Here is a 16,235-nt window from a genome sequence, read left to right as displayed (position 1 = left end):
ATGGAAGAGCTAGTGGAAGATTAATGACTGTGAATTGAAAGGGGATTGGAGGCATGAGCGAGCAAGGGATCAAAGACCGGGAGCTGGGGAGAGATAGGAGTCTGCAGAGAGAGGTAACTGGTGGGAATGTAGAGTACGCTGTAATCTGGAGGGGGAGTGGATGGCAGGGAGCTGGTGATAGATCAGAAGCTGGGAGATGCTAGGAGAATTGGAGACCAGGAACTGGTGGGAGATTGGATTCAGGGAGCTGGTTAGAAATTGGAAGCCAAGAGTGTGGCCAGATTTCATGAAAGCACTCTAAACTCCAATCAGCCAAAATTACGTGGCCTTCAAATAATCCCTCCTAAATTCATTAAAAATTGCTCAACTTGTTTCACCTTTTTAACACTTGCTACAAAATACAGACATTAAGCCATACATTTACAAATGATAAAAAATTAACTTGGAGTGAGCAGTTATATATTTATACTAAATTGCATTTATATATTTGCACTTAATTTTCATTTTGAATTTGTGATGAAGAATAGTTCTAAGGAAAAGGGCAATCCCAAAGATAAATTACATTCTATCTGCTGAGGATTGAATGAGGATGCAGACCCGATAAAAATCAGATATGTAAAGTGATTTCTCAATTATAAAATTGAGAAAGGGTCTGAAGAAGGGTCTCGACCCGAAACGTTGCCTATTTCCTTCGCTCCATAGATGCTGCCTTACCCGCTGAGTTTCTCCAGCATTTTTGTCTACTCTCAATTACCAACACGATTTGTCCTGTCATGAAATACATTTTCATTGATCCAATTTCTCCGACATGCACCAAAAGCAAACACTGAAGGCGTTATTTTATCATAAAAGCACCATAAATAATTGCATGAATTATTGGTGGTTATACAAGAACAGCCTCTTCCAAAGGGTGCATTTGAAAAATACTATGATGTTTACAGATTTTATTTATTCCTAAATTCCTTCTGAGCCATAAGTAAAGATGTTCAATTATGCTTTTATTGTCACATGTGCAAACGCACAGTGAAATTATTTTCTTACATACAGTCCAGTAGAGTATTGCCATACCTAAGCACATCTCCAATTAGCAAAGTGTGCAGAAGGTCCACTGATCCCACATGCAACAGGCACGATGTATCGGCTCCATTTTCAAGGTCCAGTCCGCGCTCTAGTTCTAATGAGCAGTGCCCGATCTAGGTGAGCCCCAGGCTGCTGAGGGTCTCCAGCCAACGCCTCTCTTGCAACGTTCCTCTCCGTGATGTATCCATGATTCTGCAGTTGGAAATGCAAAGAGCACATTTCACAGGTTATGCTAGAACTATGTAAACCATTGGTTAGGCCACAGATTGAACACTGTATAAAGTTCTGATCACCATATTACCTTTAGATGTCTGCAAACGTGCGAGGCATGGAAACGATTTATACCTGGATATTGCCACGACTTAGGAATTTCATCAGGAAGGGGCAATTGACCAGGCTGGGGTGGGTTATCTATGAAACAGAGAAAGCTGATGACAGATTTAATTCCATCTTATAAAATTAAGGGACCTCATGACAGAGTAATCAGAAAGATCTATTTAACTAGAGAATGATCAATCACCACAGGGTAGAGATTTGTCATTTATGAAATTACTCACACGGTTTTCATGCACCAAGAATTGGAAAGTTCTTCTGGCAAACATGAAAGCCTATCTTAATAAGTTCATGTGATCGGAGCAGAATTAGGCCATTCGGTCCATTCAGTCTATTCCGCCATTCAATCACGGCTGATCTATCTTACCCTCTCAACCCCATTCTTCTGCCTTCTCTCCATAAACCCTGACACCTGTACTCAAGAATCTATCTAGCTCTACCTTAAGACCTCCACCGCCTTCTGTGGCAATGAATTCCACTTTCATCTATGCAAACGAAAGATCCATCTTCTGTGTAATACATTTCTATGCTTCTGTGATCTATCCTTAAAGATTAACAGATGGATTATGCAGCTACAATCCGTGCAATATCAGTCAATCAATAAGGATGGACATTTGCCAACTGGGAGTTCCAGAGAGCGAGCAGATTCACTATCTTTGACATTTTAGCAGGACAACAGCAAGATACTACTTTTATGGGACTCCTGGCTTCCCCTGGTCTTGTGAAATTTATAGCATTTCTCTTCCGCAGAACTGGGCAGGCACAGTGCCGCAGTGATAGAGTTGCTGCCAAACAGCATCAGAGACCCAGGTTCAATCCTGGCCTCGAGTGCTGTCTGTACGGAGTTTGTATGTTCTCCCTGCGACCATGTGAGTTTTCTCTGGGTGCTCCGGTTTTCTCCCACACTCCAAAGACATGCACATTTGTAGGTTAATTGGCTTTGATAAATTGTCCCTAGTGGGCAAAGATACTAGAGGAGTATCTAGTATCTTTGCTAGTGGGTAGCAGTAGAACTGCTCTACGGGTGATTGCTGGTCGGTGCGGACTCGGTGGACTGAAAAGCCTGTTTTCCATGCTGCGTCTCTAACCTCAACTAAACTAAAACTAAACTGCCCCTGAATTACCTCAAAATACGCTGCCACTTCCTCTGTGTGGCCTGCGCGCACACACACATATATACACACAAGCTATACAGAGAAAGTTGCAGTGTTTTCTGAGGTAGTTCAGGGGCAGTTTAGTTTAAGTTAGAGATGCGGCTTTAGAGATAAGGTTTATGTAATATATATGACGATATTCGGCATATATATATATGAAATCATATTATTCACTGAAGTTTTTCTGTACCTTAGATAATGAACCTGTTAAAATCCCTTCATCTCTCTCATTGTTTTTAATATTTCAAGCCTAATATCAGTTGTGAATCTAAAAGAATATTCACATTTTTATGGCACAATAGTAAATCATCAAAACACTTTGCAATTGTATTTTTTTTAATTTGAGTTACTGCCGAGGAGTTCTTAAACATTTGAAAATTAATCCAGAATAGCACAATATTGTGCTGTTAAGAAATATTGCTCCTGTCAGTTTTACTGGCATAAAGCTCCCCCACGTGGTGCTAACAATAAAATAACTTGCAAAACCTATCTTGGTATTATTTTCAACCTCATTGCTCTGAAAGACACCAGTTTCTATTTACTCACAGAGTTACCAGAGTCTACGACCCCATCTACCCTGAACCCATGCTATTTCAAGGGCTAACCTTAAGATTAAGATAAGATAATCTTTATTGTCATTGTACAAGACAACGAAATTCTGTTGGAGCAGTCCTCCAGCTGCACAGGAATATGTATAAAAATACAATTTAAAAAAAAAGAACTATTAAAAAATTTAACTATAACCATAAACATACAGGAGTATTGGCGGGTGTGTGAGAGAGAGGGGGGGGATCAATGTGGGAGGGGGATAGAGTTCAGTAGTGTCACAGCTCTATGGTAGAAGCTGTTTTTCAGTCTTGTCGTGCGGGCGCTCAGTATCCTGTATCGTCTTCCTGAGGGCAGAAGGGTGAAGAGACAGTGTCCAGGGTGTGTGCTGTCTCTAAGGATGCCCTTGACCCTCCGGATGCAGCGGGTCCGGTAGATGTCCTCCAGACTGGGGAGCTGGGTGCCAGTGATCCTCTCAGCAGTCTTGATGACGCGTTGGAGAGCTTTCCTGTTCTCTGCGGTACAGCCAGAGTACCATACTGTGATGCAGTATGTAAGAACTGACTCAATGGCTGACCCGTAGAAGCTCACCAGCAGCTGTTGTGGGAGACGTGCCCTCTTCAAGCACCTCAGGAAGTGAAGCCTTTGAAGTCCTTTCTTGGCCGTCGCCGTGGTGTTGACGGTCCAGGTCAGGTCGTGGCTGATGTTGACCCCGAGGTACCTGATGTTCTGCACAGCCTCCACTGTCTCGCCGTTAATGGTGATGGGCTGATGGACGAAGGTCTTCGGTCTCCTCCTGAAGTCCAGGATCATCTCCTTTGTTTTTTTTGCGTTGAGGATCAGGTTGTTCTCACGGCTCCAGCTCACCAGGTTCTCTACCTCTGTCCTGTAGGCGGCCTCGTTGTTACTCGTGATCCTGCCTACCACGATGGTGTCATCTGCAAACTTAAATATGGTGTTGGCCTCGTGGGTGGGTTTGCAGTCGAGAGTGTAGAGGGAGAAGAGGAAGGGGCTCAACACACAGCCCTGTGGTGCACCGATGTTCAAGGTGATGCTGGAGGAGACCTGCCTCCCCATGCGCACAGTCTGTGGTCGGCCGGTGAGAAAGTCCAGGACCCAGCTGCTCAGGTGTGTGTTGAGGCCCAGGTGGTCCAGCTTAGTGACTAGTTTATGGGGGTGGATGGTGTTAAAGGCGGAGCTATAATCTATGAATAGCATCCGCACATAACTGTCCCGCTGGTCAAGGTGTGTCAGGGTGGAGTGGAGGGCCAGTGACACTGCGTCCTCCGTCGACCTGTTTGCCCTATAGGCAAATTGGTGGTGGTCTAAGGAGGGGGGGATGCTGGTCTTCAAGTGTCCCAATACCAGAAGTTCGAAGCACTTCATCACCACCGGTGTCAGTGCCACTGGCCGATAGTCATTGAGGGACCTGATGGCTGATTGTTTTGGCACAGGGATGATTGTGGCTGTCTTGAGGCATGTGGGGACGGAGGCCTGCAGCAGGGATGTGTTAAACAGGTCCGTGAGCACCGCAGTCAGCTCCCCTGCGCAGTGCTTCAGAACCCGCCCTGGTACTCCGTCAGGTCCGGTGGCCTTGTTGGGGTTGATGTGCTGCAGGGTCCGTCTCACGTCGTGGGGGCTCAGAGTCAGCACCGGTGGTGAGGGTCCCTGCTGTGCCCGTGTGTTGTCACTGCTGTCGGCGCAATCAAACCTGGCAAAGAAACAGTTCAGGTCGTCAGGGAGGGATGAGCTTTGTGCGTGTGTGGAGCTGTTGTAGCTGGTGATGGTTCTGATGCCCTGCCACACGCGTCGAGAGTCTGAGCTGTTAAAATGCTCCTCGATACGCTTCGTGTAGCGGTGCTTTGCTTCCCTGATGCCCTTCCTCAGACTGGACCTTGCTGTTCTGTAGGCCTCTGCATCACCTGAGTGGAAAGCTGCATCCCGGACCTTCAGCAGACCAGTTACAGCGCCATTCATCCATGGCTTATGGTTGGGGAGTGTCAGTATTGTCCTCTGTGTGGTGACACTATTCATACAGAAGGTGATGTAATCCAATACTGATGAGGTGTAGGTGTTGAGGTCTGTGTGGTTGTTGTGAGTGGCAGCCTGTTTAAAGATGTCCCAATCAGTGTATTCAAAGCAGTTCTGTAGCCTGCCCATGGCTCCTTCTGGCCAGACCATGATGGTGCGAACTGTTGGCTTTGTCCTTGCAATGAGGGGTCTGTATGCAGGTGTTAAGTACAGACTGATGTGATCGGATCGGCCAAGATGGGGGCAGGGGGACGCTTTGTAGCTCTTGGAAAACGCCTTCACTTTGATGTGTGGCCTCATTTGAAGTACCACACATTATGCTTGGACTCCTAACTAACCAAAAGTAGAGGGCAGTTACTCTTAACTTCCTACAATTGGAGGGCAGAGGGAAAGTTACTCTACCGAAACAGGCATTTACCTTCACACTGTGCCTCCTATCATCAAGCCAATTTCTGATGTGAATGCCAAATTACCCCTGGATGCTATGGGATTTAACCTTTCCCAGTGTAGAACTTAGTGAAACGCCTTACTGAATTCCTTGCAGACTACACAACAACATCACTATCGCACCTGGTCGTTTCCCTGAAAAATTCCTTCTCTCCAGAGATGCTGCCTGTCCTGCTGAGTTACACCAGTATTTTGTGTCTATATTCAGCATAAAATCCAGTTTAATGCAGCGGCTCTTTGACAGAATGTTTGAAGGAGGTTTGATTCTGACTGCTTTAAAGAACAAAAGTGGGGGAAATGTACTTGTAAGAAGTATTTTGACAGCCCCCAGGATGACTCCTGGTGTCCATGTCCATGTCCATGTCCATGTCCATCTCCATCTCCGAGACTCGCTCGGCGGCGGCTGTTTGTTGCCGGACACGCAGCGTCTCTGGGGAGAAGAAGGGTCTCGACCCGAAACGTCACCCATTCCTTCTCTCCAGAGATGCTGCCTGTCCCGCTGAGTTACTCCAGCTTTGTGTGTCTGTCTTCGGTGTAAACCAGCACCTGCAGCTCATTCCGACACACTCGGTTTGTTGCCGGAACTGTTTTCCGAGCCGAGGGTTTCAGCCGGAATCACATTGGCGGGTGCCGGCGGACACTTCCGGTGGGGACATGTGTGGGGAACGAGAGAGAAGCACGTTTGGGTGAAACCTGAGGTAGGAGAGGGGGGGAGGGGGGGGGAGAGAAAGAGATGGGAGGGGAGAGGAGAGTAGGGAGAAGGGGGGGAGGGGAGAGAGGAGGAAGGAGGGGGGGGGGGGGGGGGGGGGGGAGAGAGGAGGAAGGGGGGTGGAGGGTCGGTGGGCTGTGTGCAGCTTCCCTTAGTCCGACGTCCCCCCCCGACACCGGGGTCTGTCTCCCCACTTTAAGGTCTATACCCCCCCCCCCCTCCCCGACCCTTGAACTCAGGCTCTGTGTCTCCCCCCTTGACCCTGAGCTCTACGATGCCACCTCCCTTCCCTGAACTCAGTCTGTGTCTCCCCCTTCGCTTCTGGGCTCTGTGCCCCCCACACACACGCACACCCCGGGCTGACCCAGAGCTTTGTCCCTCCGCCGTTCTTCGTCATCCCTCGATGCTCCCCTATGTTTTAATCAGTCCCTCACCCACATTCCTGTTGCCTCATCTTTTGACAGCTCGTGTTTTTCCTCGGTGACAGATTGCGAATTTTCGGTAATGGGAAGATTACGTAAAAGGCACAACTGGAAGGCACGACTTCAGCAAAGTACGGTGGCAACCAAGTCAGAGCAACCCAGTGATTGCGTCAAGGTTGAGATTGATCTGGAAGGTGTGTATGAGAAAATAACAGGTTGAATAAGAAATGTATAATCTTCATCTCGCCAGTGATGTACATTGGTGAATTAAAAAACAAACTTCTATAGCCTAGTGTCAGAATTGTAGAAGCTCTGGCTTGCAGCTTCATTAAAGTAATTCTAATAAGTTATCTGAATATAATACACAATATTCATTAAAGGATGTGAGAGTGCAGGGAAGATTTCTAAGAGGAGTTGTGTGAAGAAGAGTCCCAACCCAAAACATCACATCCTCTTCCTCTGGAGATGCTGCCTGATCTGCTGGGTAACTACAGCACTTTGTGTCCATCTCACACGATTCACCAGGTTGTTGCCTGGAATGGAGCACACAATTTTAAAGAGAGAGTGGATAGACAGGGTTTGTTTTCCCTGGAGCCAAAATGATTGAGGGGTAACCTGATTGAGGTATATAAAATTAAATTGGGAATAGGTTGAGTACATAGTAATTTTTTCCCCCCGTGGAGTTGCCCAAGTCTAGAGGATTTAAGGTGAGAAGTTGATTTGGAGGGGATTTCAATATGGTTGAAGTCTGGAATATGTTGCTTGAGGTGGTGGAGGCAGATATGAAATGGCATTTAAAAACATGTAGATTAGTTTGATTAATTGTCACGTGTACCGAGGTACAAAGAAAAGCATTTGTTGCGTGCTAACTTGTCAGCGGAAAGACAATACATGATTACAATCGAGCCATTCAAAGTGTCCAGATATGTGTTAAAGGAAATAACATGAATAATGTGTAGTGAAAGATAAAGCTAGTAAAGTCCGATTAAAGATAGTCCGAGGGTCACCAATGAGGTAGATAGGACTGCACTCTAGTTGTGGTAGGTTGGTTCAGTTGCTTGATGACAGTTGGGAAGAAACTGTCCCTGAATCTGGAGGTGTACGTTTTCACACTTCTATACCTTTCTATACACACTTCTCTGTATTGACAATTCAAAATTTGCATTGCCAAGGCATAGAAGGCTATGAGCCTAATGCGGGTAGATGGGTTCACTGTAGATAGGTTCAGGGGGCTGTATGATTCCATGACCTAGTGTGTAGATCCTATGAATAGGCTAAAATGCTAAGAATTGTACACAAGGAGGAGCAATGATAAATACCTCAAACACCTTTACTGGGATAAACCTTGCATGTCCGATCTAATCCTACTTAAACAAAAAAAAATTGTGAAGCCAGTGTGTATGTGGGAGCTGAATTTAAGAGGGACATAACGGCTCACTCTCTTTTTCTGTTTCGTTTTCTCTCATCGGTCTTTCTCATCTTTTTTTTCTCTTTACTTTTTCTCTCTTTCCCTTTTTCTTTCTCGCTCCTTTCTTTCTCCAAATCCAAGTGTAAATAATCATTTTCCAGACTGATTGATAAACTATAAAAATATTTTGTTGTAATATATTTTTGTACGTATATAGTACCAGATTGTGCAGCATGACTTTGTGCTCGATGCTGAACATACAAGAATTAAGTTTCCAAATATTTGTGCTTTCGCAGGTGGAGTTACGTTAAAAGGAATAGATGAAAGTAACGCACTGGTTCTACCAGCGAAAAGAGCCAAAAGAAAGCAGGAGAACAAGGAAGTTAGGGCATCAAAGAAACCCCTGACCAAAAAACAAAGGAAACAGCTGGAGAAAATTTTGGAGCAGAAGAAAAAGAAAGCTCAGGTGATCAATGTTCAGTATTGAATACTGTTGTTGGATGATTCCATTTGGTATCGCTGCTTTAACATTGATTTCATGTAGGATCCATATTGTGCAAATTTATTTTTGAATAGCTGTTCTACAGGTTTTTCCAAAGAATGTTTATTTCCTTCATTAAAAGTTAAATTCAACCTTAACGGACGACTAGATTAAATTAACGATTAAACTAACCTCCTACTGACTGTAACAAGTGGTAGTCAAGATTCAGTTTCACCCAGTAAATTTATATAGAGTACAAAAAAGAATATTTTGTTTGATCTTTAAAAAAAATCATAATTTTGTCTTGTTGATAACCTTTCCAATTCTCTTCCATTTTTTCATCACAGAGGAAAGATATTCTGAGTAAATTGGCAGAATGTCAAGTCCCGGAGTCCGAGATGAAGCTTTTATACACCACCTCAAAAATTGGCATCGGTGAACGCTTGTACCAGACTAAACTGTATGTTGTTTTCTTATTGTACAAGAGAATTATTTGGTGAATAAATTTTGCACAGTTACAATGTATACTGAAAGGGTTGCAACCAGTAACTCCCTCTCCAAGTCCACGGAGGATGGATCTGGCTGTTGTCAACCTGATTTTAGTTCACTTGCCATAATCCCTTAATCAGCCTGATAGAGGTCAGGTCAGGCAACACCTGAACAAACCTGACCAGAAATGTTATCTATTTCTCCGGAGATGCTGTCTGACCCGCTGAGACAGCTTTTTGTGTCTATCTTTGGTTTAAACCAGCATCTGCAGTTCCTTCCTACACAACACCCTGAACAACATGGATAGGTGATATTTCAGGTCAGACTAAAGAAGGCTCCCAACCAGAAACATCACCTATGTAAGTTCCTCCACCAGTTTGCTTCTTTATTTTTTGAATCTGCACACCTAAGATTCAAAAAAATATCTGTTGTTTGTATGTTTGTAAATCTAAAGTCACAGCCTTTTCCATCAAATTTATTAGAATTTCCTTTGAATTATCATTTGGAGAATTGGGCTTTTAGGGGAATTTTCAATTTCAGGAACACTCCTTGTGGACAAGTTGACATAGAGCAGCTCTTTCTGTATGTCTGCCGATAATGAAATAATGATGGTGTTTTCATCTATTTGACCATTGTTACGATGCTATGTACTGATGCTCTAATAGTTTCCTTTTTGTGAAGATCCCTCTTGGGTATTTGTGATTTAGACAGGTTTATCCTAAGTTAATAAGAATACTGATTTAAACTCATGTGCCCTACAATTGTGTTTCTTGCTTTCTCCTTGAATTATTCGTGGCCAAGAAAATAACATAAAGGACCTGACAAATTTATGTCTATCCTGCAACATATAAATGGAGTGCCATAAACTGCAACCGTAATATAATTTGGATGTTGGAGCCAAATTTAATACCTGCCTTGGAAATATAATAACAGTGTACATCTGAAACTATGTTGCTTTGAGGAAAATTGCTTTGAGGTTTTATAATATTTAGTTACTGAATACTATGTTCTCTTGATGAAGAGTTGATTAATTCTTTGGTAATTTAGTTTGAAAGATGTCGCTTGGAAACAGGCCCTTCAGCCCACTGTGTCCATGCCAACCATCAATCACCCGTCCACACTAGTTCTATGTTATCTCATTTTCTCATGCACTCCCTACACACGGAGCAATTTACTGAGGCCAATTAATCTACAAACCTGCACATCCTTGGGATGTGGGGGGGAAACTGGAGCACCCGGAGGAAATCGACACGGTTTCAGGAAGAATGCGCAAACTCTACGTAGACAGCACCCGAGGTCAGGGTTGAACCCGGGTCCAGGGTTGGACCAGCTCTACCAGCTGCACAACCATAATAATTTATCTGTTTTGCATTTTCCGTGAGACAGGGAGGTGCTGAATGAATAACATGCATACTAGACATTCCTTTGTTTATACTAAAGGATGACAACTTTCTACATCCTAGGTTGGAACCTGAAGTTGAAAGTGAGTGCCGAATCAGCAGTGTCAGTGGGGCGAACAGGAAAAGATTCAGAAGAAACTCTGAGGATGTGGAGCAAGCACCAGAGTCTGAAACCAGCACATCTACAGACAGTTCAGATACTGAAGAGGAACAAATGGATGATGTTGAAAGTGAAGAAAGAGACACCACTCGGCCAAATACAAATGAGAAGAATGTCAGCAATGAACAAATTCAAAACTCAAGCACTTCAGAAGCACTGACAAAGAAGCCATTGGTGAAGAAGGAAACTAGTCAAAACTCAATGAAGCAGCCTTCCTCAGAGCCAGCTATTTTCATTCCAGTGAACAGGATCCCAAAGATTCAGGTATTGTGATACACTGTAAATTACTATTTTCATTTGCAACTTAACCTCACTTCTCTTTTGGCATCAGTAGATAATATAGTGCAGGAAGGAACTGCAGATGCTGGTTTGTACTGAAGATAGACACAAAGTAGTGGAGCAACTCAGCGGGTCAGGCAGCATTTCTGGAGAAAAAAGATGGGTGACGTTTCGGGTCTGAAGAAGAGTTTGCCCTCGACTCATACTCGCAGCATGGTCGACGCGAGGTCCTAGGAGGTCTTTGTAACTCTCCTTCATGCTCGAGAGTAGTCCCCGCGTACTCGAGGCCTCAGCTAGGTCACGGCGTATTTTTGAACATGTTGAAAAATGCCCGCGAGTAAAAATAGGTCGCCATGGAAAAAATCGATACTCTTTTTACTCGTAGGTTTAGTCGAAGTATGTTGTAGAAGGTCGGCATGTTATTCGTAGGTGATCGAGGGTATTCAAAGGTAATCGTAGAGAGTCTTCAACATAGTCGAAGGGAGGTCGTAGGAGATCGAAGGAGGTCGTCTTCACTCTCCACTCCCCAATTTTCCCGAAACTAGTTGAAGCTAGTCGAGGCTAGTCTTCGACATAGTCAAAGGAGGTCGAAGGAGGTCTTCAACATGCCATTTTTTCAAACTCTCCTAAACTCTTCTAAACTCGCCAAATAGGTCGCCGCAGTGGGACAGCCCCTTAAGGAAGCAAAGCAAAAATGTTTCATCAAGCTTGTTCTGTTAAATAAAACAGCCGTTGATCTTCTACTTCAACCCCAGTTTCCTGCATTAACCCGATTATCCTCATCATGGAAAAATAATCTTACCAATATCCTTATTTAAGATTGTAATTTCTGATTCTGGACAAGCCATTGGTGGAATCACATTTCACTGAAATCATCTCAATCTTCTTAACCTCTCCTCAGAGGGCAACTCCATCGACCTAGATATTTAATCTGATGAACCATCATTGCACTCTCTATCACAGGTATATCTGTGGTTAGGGAGAAACACCTGTCCACAATATCCCAGATAGTCTCATCAGGACCCTACCAATTATATGCCTGTTGCACAATATGCACATTGAACAGATCAAGATGGGTCAGCATGTGTTTTGATTTACATAAATGGCGTCTTCCTTGTCCTGATGGATGGAATTTTCATGATCGTTTCTATGCCTGATGTAAAAGTAAGCTAAATACACAAAGTGCTGGAGGAACTCAACGGGTCAGGCAGTATCTGTAGAAGGGATGGACAGGCGAAGTTTCAGATCAGAACCCATTTTCAGACTGCATCACCTGTCTATTCCCTCCATATCCAGATCCCTGTCTGATCCATTGAGTTCCTCCAGCACTTTGTGTTTTTCTCAAGATTCCAGCATCTGCAGTTCATTGTGTCTCCATAAAATTCAGCTGTTGAAATATCTTATTTAAAAATTGAGATTTTGATATTGTTTGCAAGTGGTCACTACAATTTATGAATAATAACGTTAACAATTTCTACTCGACTTTTGTAGCAAGATTTAACTCGATGGCTCCAAATGACAAAGTTACAGGTTTGGCTTTTTGTAATTTTGTGTGTTTCTCCATCTCATGACGTACATCACCCCAGTTGGGTCGTGGCGGGGGAGAAAACATTTTATTCTATTAATATTATTACTGCATCTGCTATGTTAATCAATAGATGATTTTACTCTCTTGAGCAAATGTGTTTTCTGATTGTTCTTCCAGGAAGCTCGCCTCAAGTTACCAATTCTAGCAGAAGAACAAGTTGTAATGGAGGCCATTAAAGATAACCCAATTGTAATTGTGTGTGGTGAGACAGGCAGTGGTAAAACGACACAAGTCCCCCAGTTCCTCTATGAAGCTGGATATGCCAGGTACGCTCAACAACGGCAGTTCTAATATATGGGTAGCTTACAATCCAACGGTATGAATGTTGAATTCTACAATTCAAATTAACCTCTAACTAACTCCACCTCTCCTTACTCCCACACATCGTCTCTTGTCTTTTCACCCCCTTTCCTAGGCCCATCCTGGACTCCCACCTATTTTCCCCACACCCACCTTCCTCCCCAAAGCTTCACAATCCGCAAATCTTTAAACCTGTCTCGCATCTGTTGTTTGTATCTCTGACTTTTGTTCCAATCATCTGCGTGTCAAAATATCCCCCTCGCCTATGTCGACCTATTCCCTGCCACGCTTTGCTCAGCCTCTCCACTTTTCGGGCCATCTTTCTCCATCCCTCTCCCCTCCACAATCAGTCTGAAGAAGGGTCCCGACCCTGAAAGGTCACCTGTCCATGTTCTCCAGAGATGCTGCCAGACCTGCTGCATTACTCCAGCATCTGCAATTTGTTTCTACAGTTCTAAATATTTATAAAAAGTTATTTATATTTCCAATGGTGAACATATTTAGTCATAAAATATTAGCAAATGAAAAGTGTTCCCCATTCCTCTGAATACTGATGGAAAATATCAGGTTCTCATGCCTAATTTATTCTGTCTTCGTAAAATAAAATTTATAGACATTAGACAATAGGTGCAGGAGTAGGCTATTCATAGTAAACCATTCATAGTGAACCTATACAAATGTATCTAAATTACAGCATTCAACCTTGTAGTTCATTTGAAAATGTTTGAGTGGGTGAAATATTTATAGCCATTCTATTTATCTTGGTTAAATGAAATATCAATTCAAATAAAAACATTTGCAAAATGTTTGTTTTGCAAAACATTCACATGCAAGATTAGATGCCTTACACCTAACCTAATTTTCCGTTAAATGGCACTAACAAGATGTGACATAGAAAAAAATGCATAAACTTTGCAAAATGATATTGGAACTACAAGGATAAAAGATGAACGCTTGATTTCATACAAGAATATGTTGAGGTGTGATTGAACAGTAGTTTGATGGAGTGATAGAAAACTGTCTTCTGTCATATGTGTTGAATGTGACACAGTTGCTTATGTGCATAGAACTCCTCATTCCCCGGTTGATTTCAAAAGAACCATATTTCAGAAGTAGTGTTTAATGTGTGTGTCTGTCATACATTGTACAAGTGGCCATGAGGACACATTTCCATCTCGGAGTCTATGCCAATTTGGAAAGCTAGACGTCATACGTATAAAATAATTGCCAAAACAATTCAGGGCGGCACGATGGCGCAGTGGTAGAGTTGCTGCATTATAGCGCTTGCAGCATCAGAGACCCGGGTTCGATCCCGACTACGGGTGCTGGCTGTACAGAGTTTGTACGTTCTCCCCATGACCTGCGTGGGTTTGCCCCGAGATCTTCGGTTTCCCCCCACACTCCAAAGACGTACAGGTTTGTAGGTAAATTGGCTTGGTAAATGTAAAAAATGTCCCTAGTGTCCGTGTGTAGGATAGTGTTTAATGTGCGGGGATCGATGGTCGGTGCGGACCTCAAAACTAAACTAAACTAAGCTAAAATGGACAATTCAGAAGAAACCTCTTTACAGAGAATGATACAAAACCTGCACCCATTGGGAACAATTGGGGATTCCGTAAGGTGAAGATCGATAGGTTTAAGAAGGAGAAGTAAATGGAGGGCTTCTTACAGCAAAATAAATATACTGGTATTAAAACATATAAAGTGAAGCTAGATGGGTTTAAGAGGAGAAGGAAATGGAGGGTTTTGCTGAGATTAAAGAGGAAAGAGGGGAGAGCTAAATGAAGACAGAGCAAATTATGTGTTGTTTAATGATGGATTTCCAGTTTTATGGCTAATTAGTATTTAGAATAAATGTGAAGCTAATTTGAAGCTAACATCAGACTGTCGGTGTTTTTCTGATTACTGCCCATAGTGGTGATGGAATCATTGGCATCACAGAGCCCAGGCGGGTAGCAGCTATAAGCATGTCCCAACGAGTTGCCAAAGAAATGAATCTCTCACAAAGGTAAAAATGTTTCTTTCTTTACTGTGAACTTAAGTAAGCAAGTACTTGAAGTTCATCCCACTTTCACAGAGATCAGAATTCCACTTTTAAATATGATTGAAGCTTACCTTTTTGATGAGTAATGAGTCGCATGTCAACTGCAAAGTTGAACCCAGGAGCAGGAAATGTGTGAGTGACATTCAGGTTGTGGAACATAGAACAGTACAGCACAGGAATGAGCCTTTGGTCCACCATGTTTGCGCCGGACATTATGCCAAGTTAGACTGATCTCATCTGCCTGTACGTGATCCATATCCTTCTATTCCTTGCATTTCTATGTGCCTATCTAAAAGCCTCTTAAAGGCCACTATAATATCTGCCTCCATCACATTCCAGGCTCTCGCCACTCTATAAAAAAATCTTGCCCCGCACATCTCAATGAAACATTCCCCCTCTTACCTGTAGTTCTCTATCCATTAATTCTGTCCTCATCTGGTATGCATTCAAGTAGATATTACTGAACAGTCTTTTTCTGTTGCATGCTGTGGCGACACTGAATATTTAACTTGTTGCTTCTCAAGGGTGGTTTCATATCAAATACGATATGAAGGAAACACAACTGAAGACACGAAAATAAAGTTTATGACAGATGGTGTCCTTCTAAAAGAAGTCCAGAGGGTGAGTTCAATGGATTTACTTGTGCATTGTGAGGAAATTATTCAACTTTTATTGTTGATGAGATTATATGTTAGCAACAATGATTTATCAATTGACAACAAAGGGCTGAGAGACCTTATTAGTCTCAGAAAAACTTGTCTGCAAAGATTAAGTGGCTTCAGTTGCAGCTTGAAATAGTGAAAAATGTTTCAATTCTTCCAGGATTTCTTGCTCACAAAATATAAAGTGATCATTATTGATGAAGCTCACGAGCGGAGTGTGTACACAGACATCCTGATTGGTCTGCTCTCTCGTATTGTTCCACTTCGAGAAAAGGTAAAAAAGAATTAACATCTGCTCTTTTAGTCGTGTACATAGACATCGTTAAATGTCACATCCTCGATTGTATCATTCACAATTTCCCCCCTGACCTCCAAGACGAAACGGTTTGCCAGGTGTGATCCTTCCAGCGATAATCAGCATTACATTTATTTAACGTTTATTGAAAGGAGACCCCTTGAGTTGGTTATTACCTAAACATCAAAGAATAAGGCAGGGTGACATCGTTTACGTTTACCATTCTGAATTTCCGCAATGTAACAAGCCACTAATCTCAGCTGTGGTTTCATCACTGAATTGATATGGCACAGAGGAGGCCATGTAGCCAGTGTGATTTATGCTGGCTCTTAGTAGATCTATTCCCATTAGTCCTATTCTTTATGGCCCTGCAAATGATTATCTTTCATGATCTTGTATATCTCCAT

General features: G+C 43.0%; 1 protein-coding gene and 1 long non-coding RNA gene across 3 annotated transcripts in view; one reads left to right on the top strand and one right to left on the bottom strand.

Moving 5' to 3' along the window:
- Positions 1-736: 736 nt before the first annotated feature.
- Positions 737-6,012, bottom strand: LOC116987282. Its single transcript, XR_004415685.1, has 3 exons — positions 5,895-6,012; positions 1,382-1,491; positions 737-1,272 (listed from the first exon to the last, which is right to left on the bottom strand). It is a non-coding gene; the product is annotated as an uncharacterized LOC116987282 (long non-coding RNA).
- Positions 6,013-6,208: 196 nt separating this feature from the next.
- The window catches only part of dhx37 (DEAH-box helicase 37), a 37,396-nt gene continuing 27,369 nt past the window's right edge, over positions 6,209-16,235 (top strand). The window contains exons 1-9 of one of the 2 annotated variants that reach the window (XM_033043180.1): positions 6,209-6,289; positions 6,788-6,916; positions 8,427-8,596; positions 8,959-9,071; positions 10,564-10,924; positions 12,645-12,793; positions 14,743-14,835; positions 15,396-15,492; positions 15,694-15,807. In XM_033043180.1, the coding sequence (XP_032899071.1) occupies positions 6,805-6,916; positions 8,427-8,596; positions 8,959-9,071; positions 10,564-10,924; positions 12,645-12,793; positions 14,743-14,835; positions 15,396-15,492; positions 15,694-15,807 (1,209 nt within the window). In that variant the 5' untranslated portion in view covers positions 6,209-6,289; positions 6,788-6,804. Of the gene's footprint in view, positions 6,290-6,764; positions 6,917-8,426; positions 8,597-8,958; positions 9,072-10,563; positions 10,925-12,644; positions 12,794-14,742; positions 14,836-15,395; positions 15,493-15,693; positions 15,808-16,235 lie in introns of both variants that reach the window. The other variant, XM_033043181.1, reaches the window with a different exon arrangement.

This window comes from Amblyraja radiata, chromosome 25 (genome assembly GCF_010909765.2).
Source record: "Amblyraja radiata isolate CabotCenter1 chromosome 25, sAmbRad1.1.pri, whole genome shotgun sequence".
NCBI classification, from domain to species: Eukaryota; Metazoa; Chordata; class Chondrichthyes; order Rajiformes; family Rajidae; genus Amblyraja; species Amblyraja radiata.
This window is presented reverse-complemented; position numbering and strand designations above follow the sequence as displayed.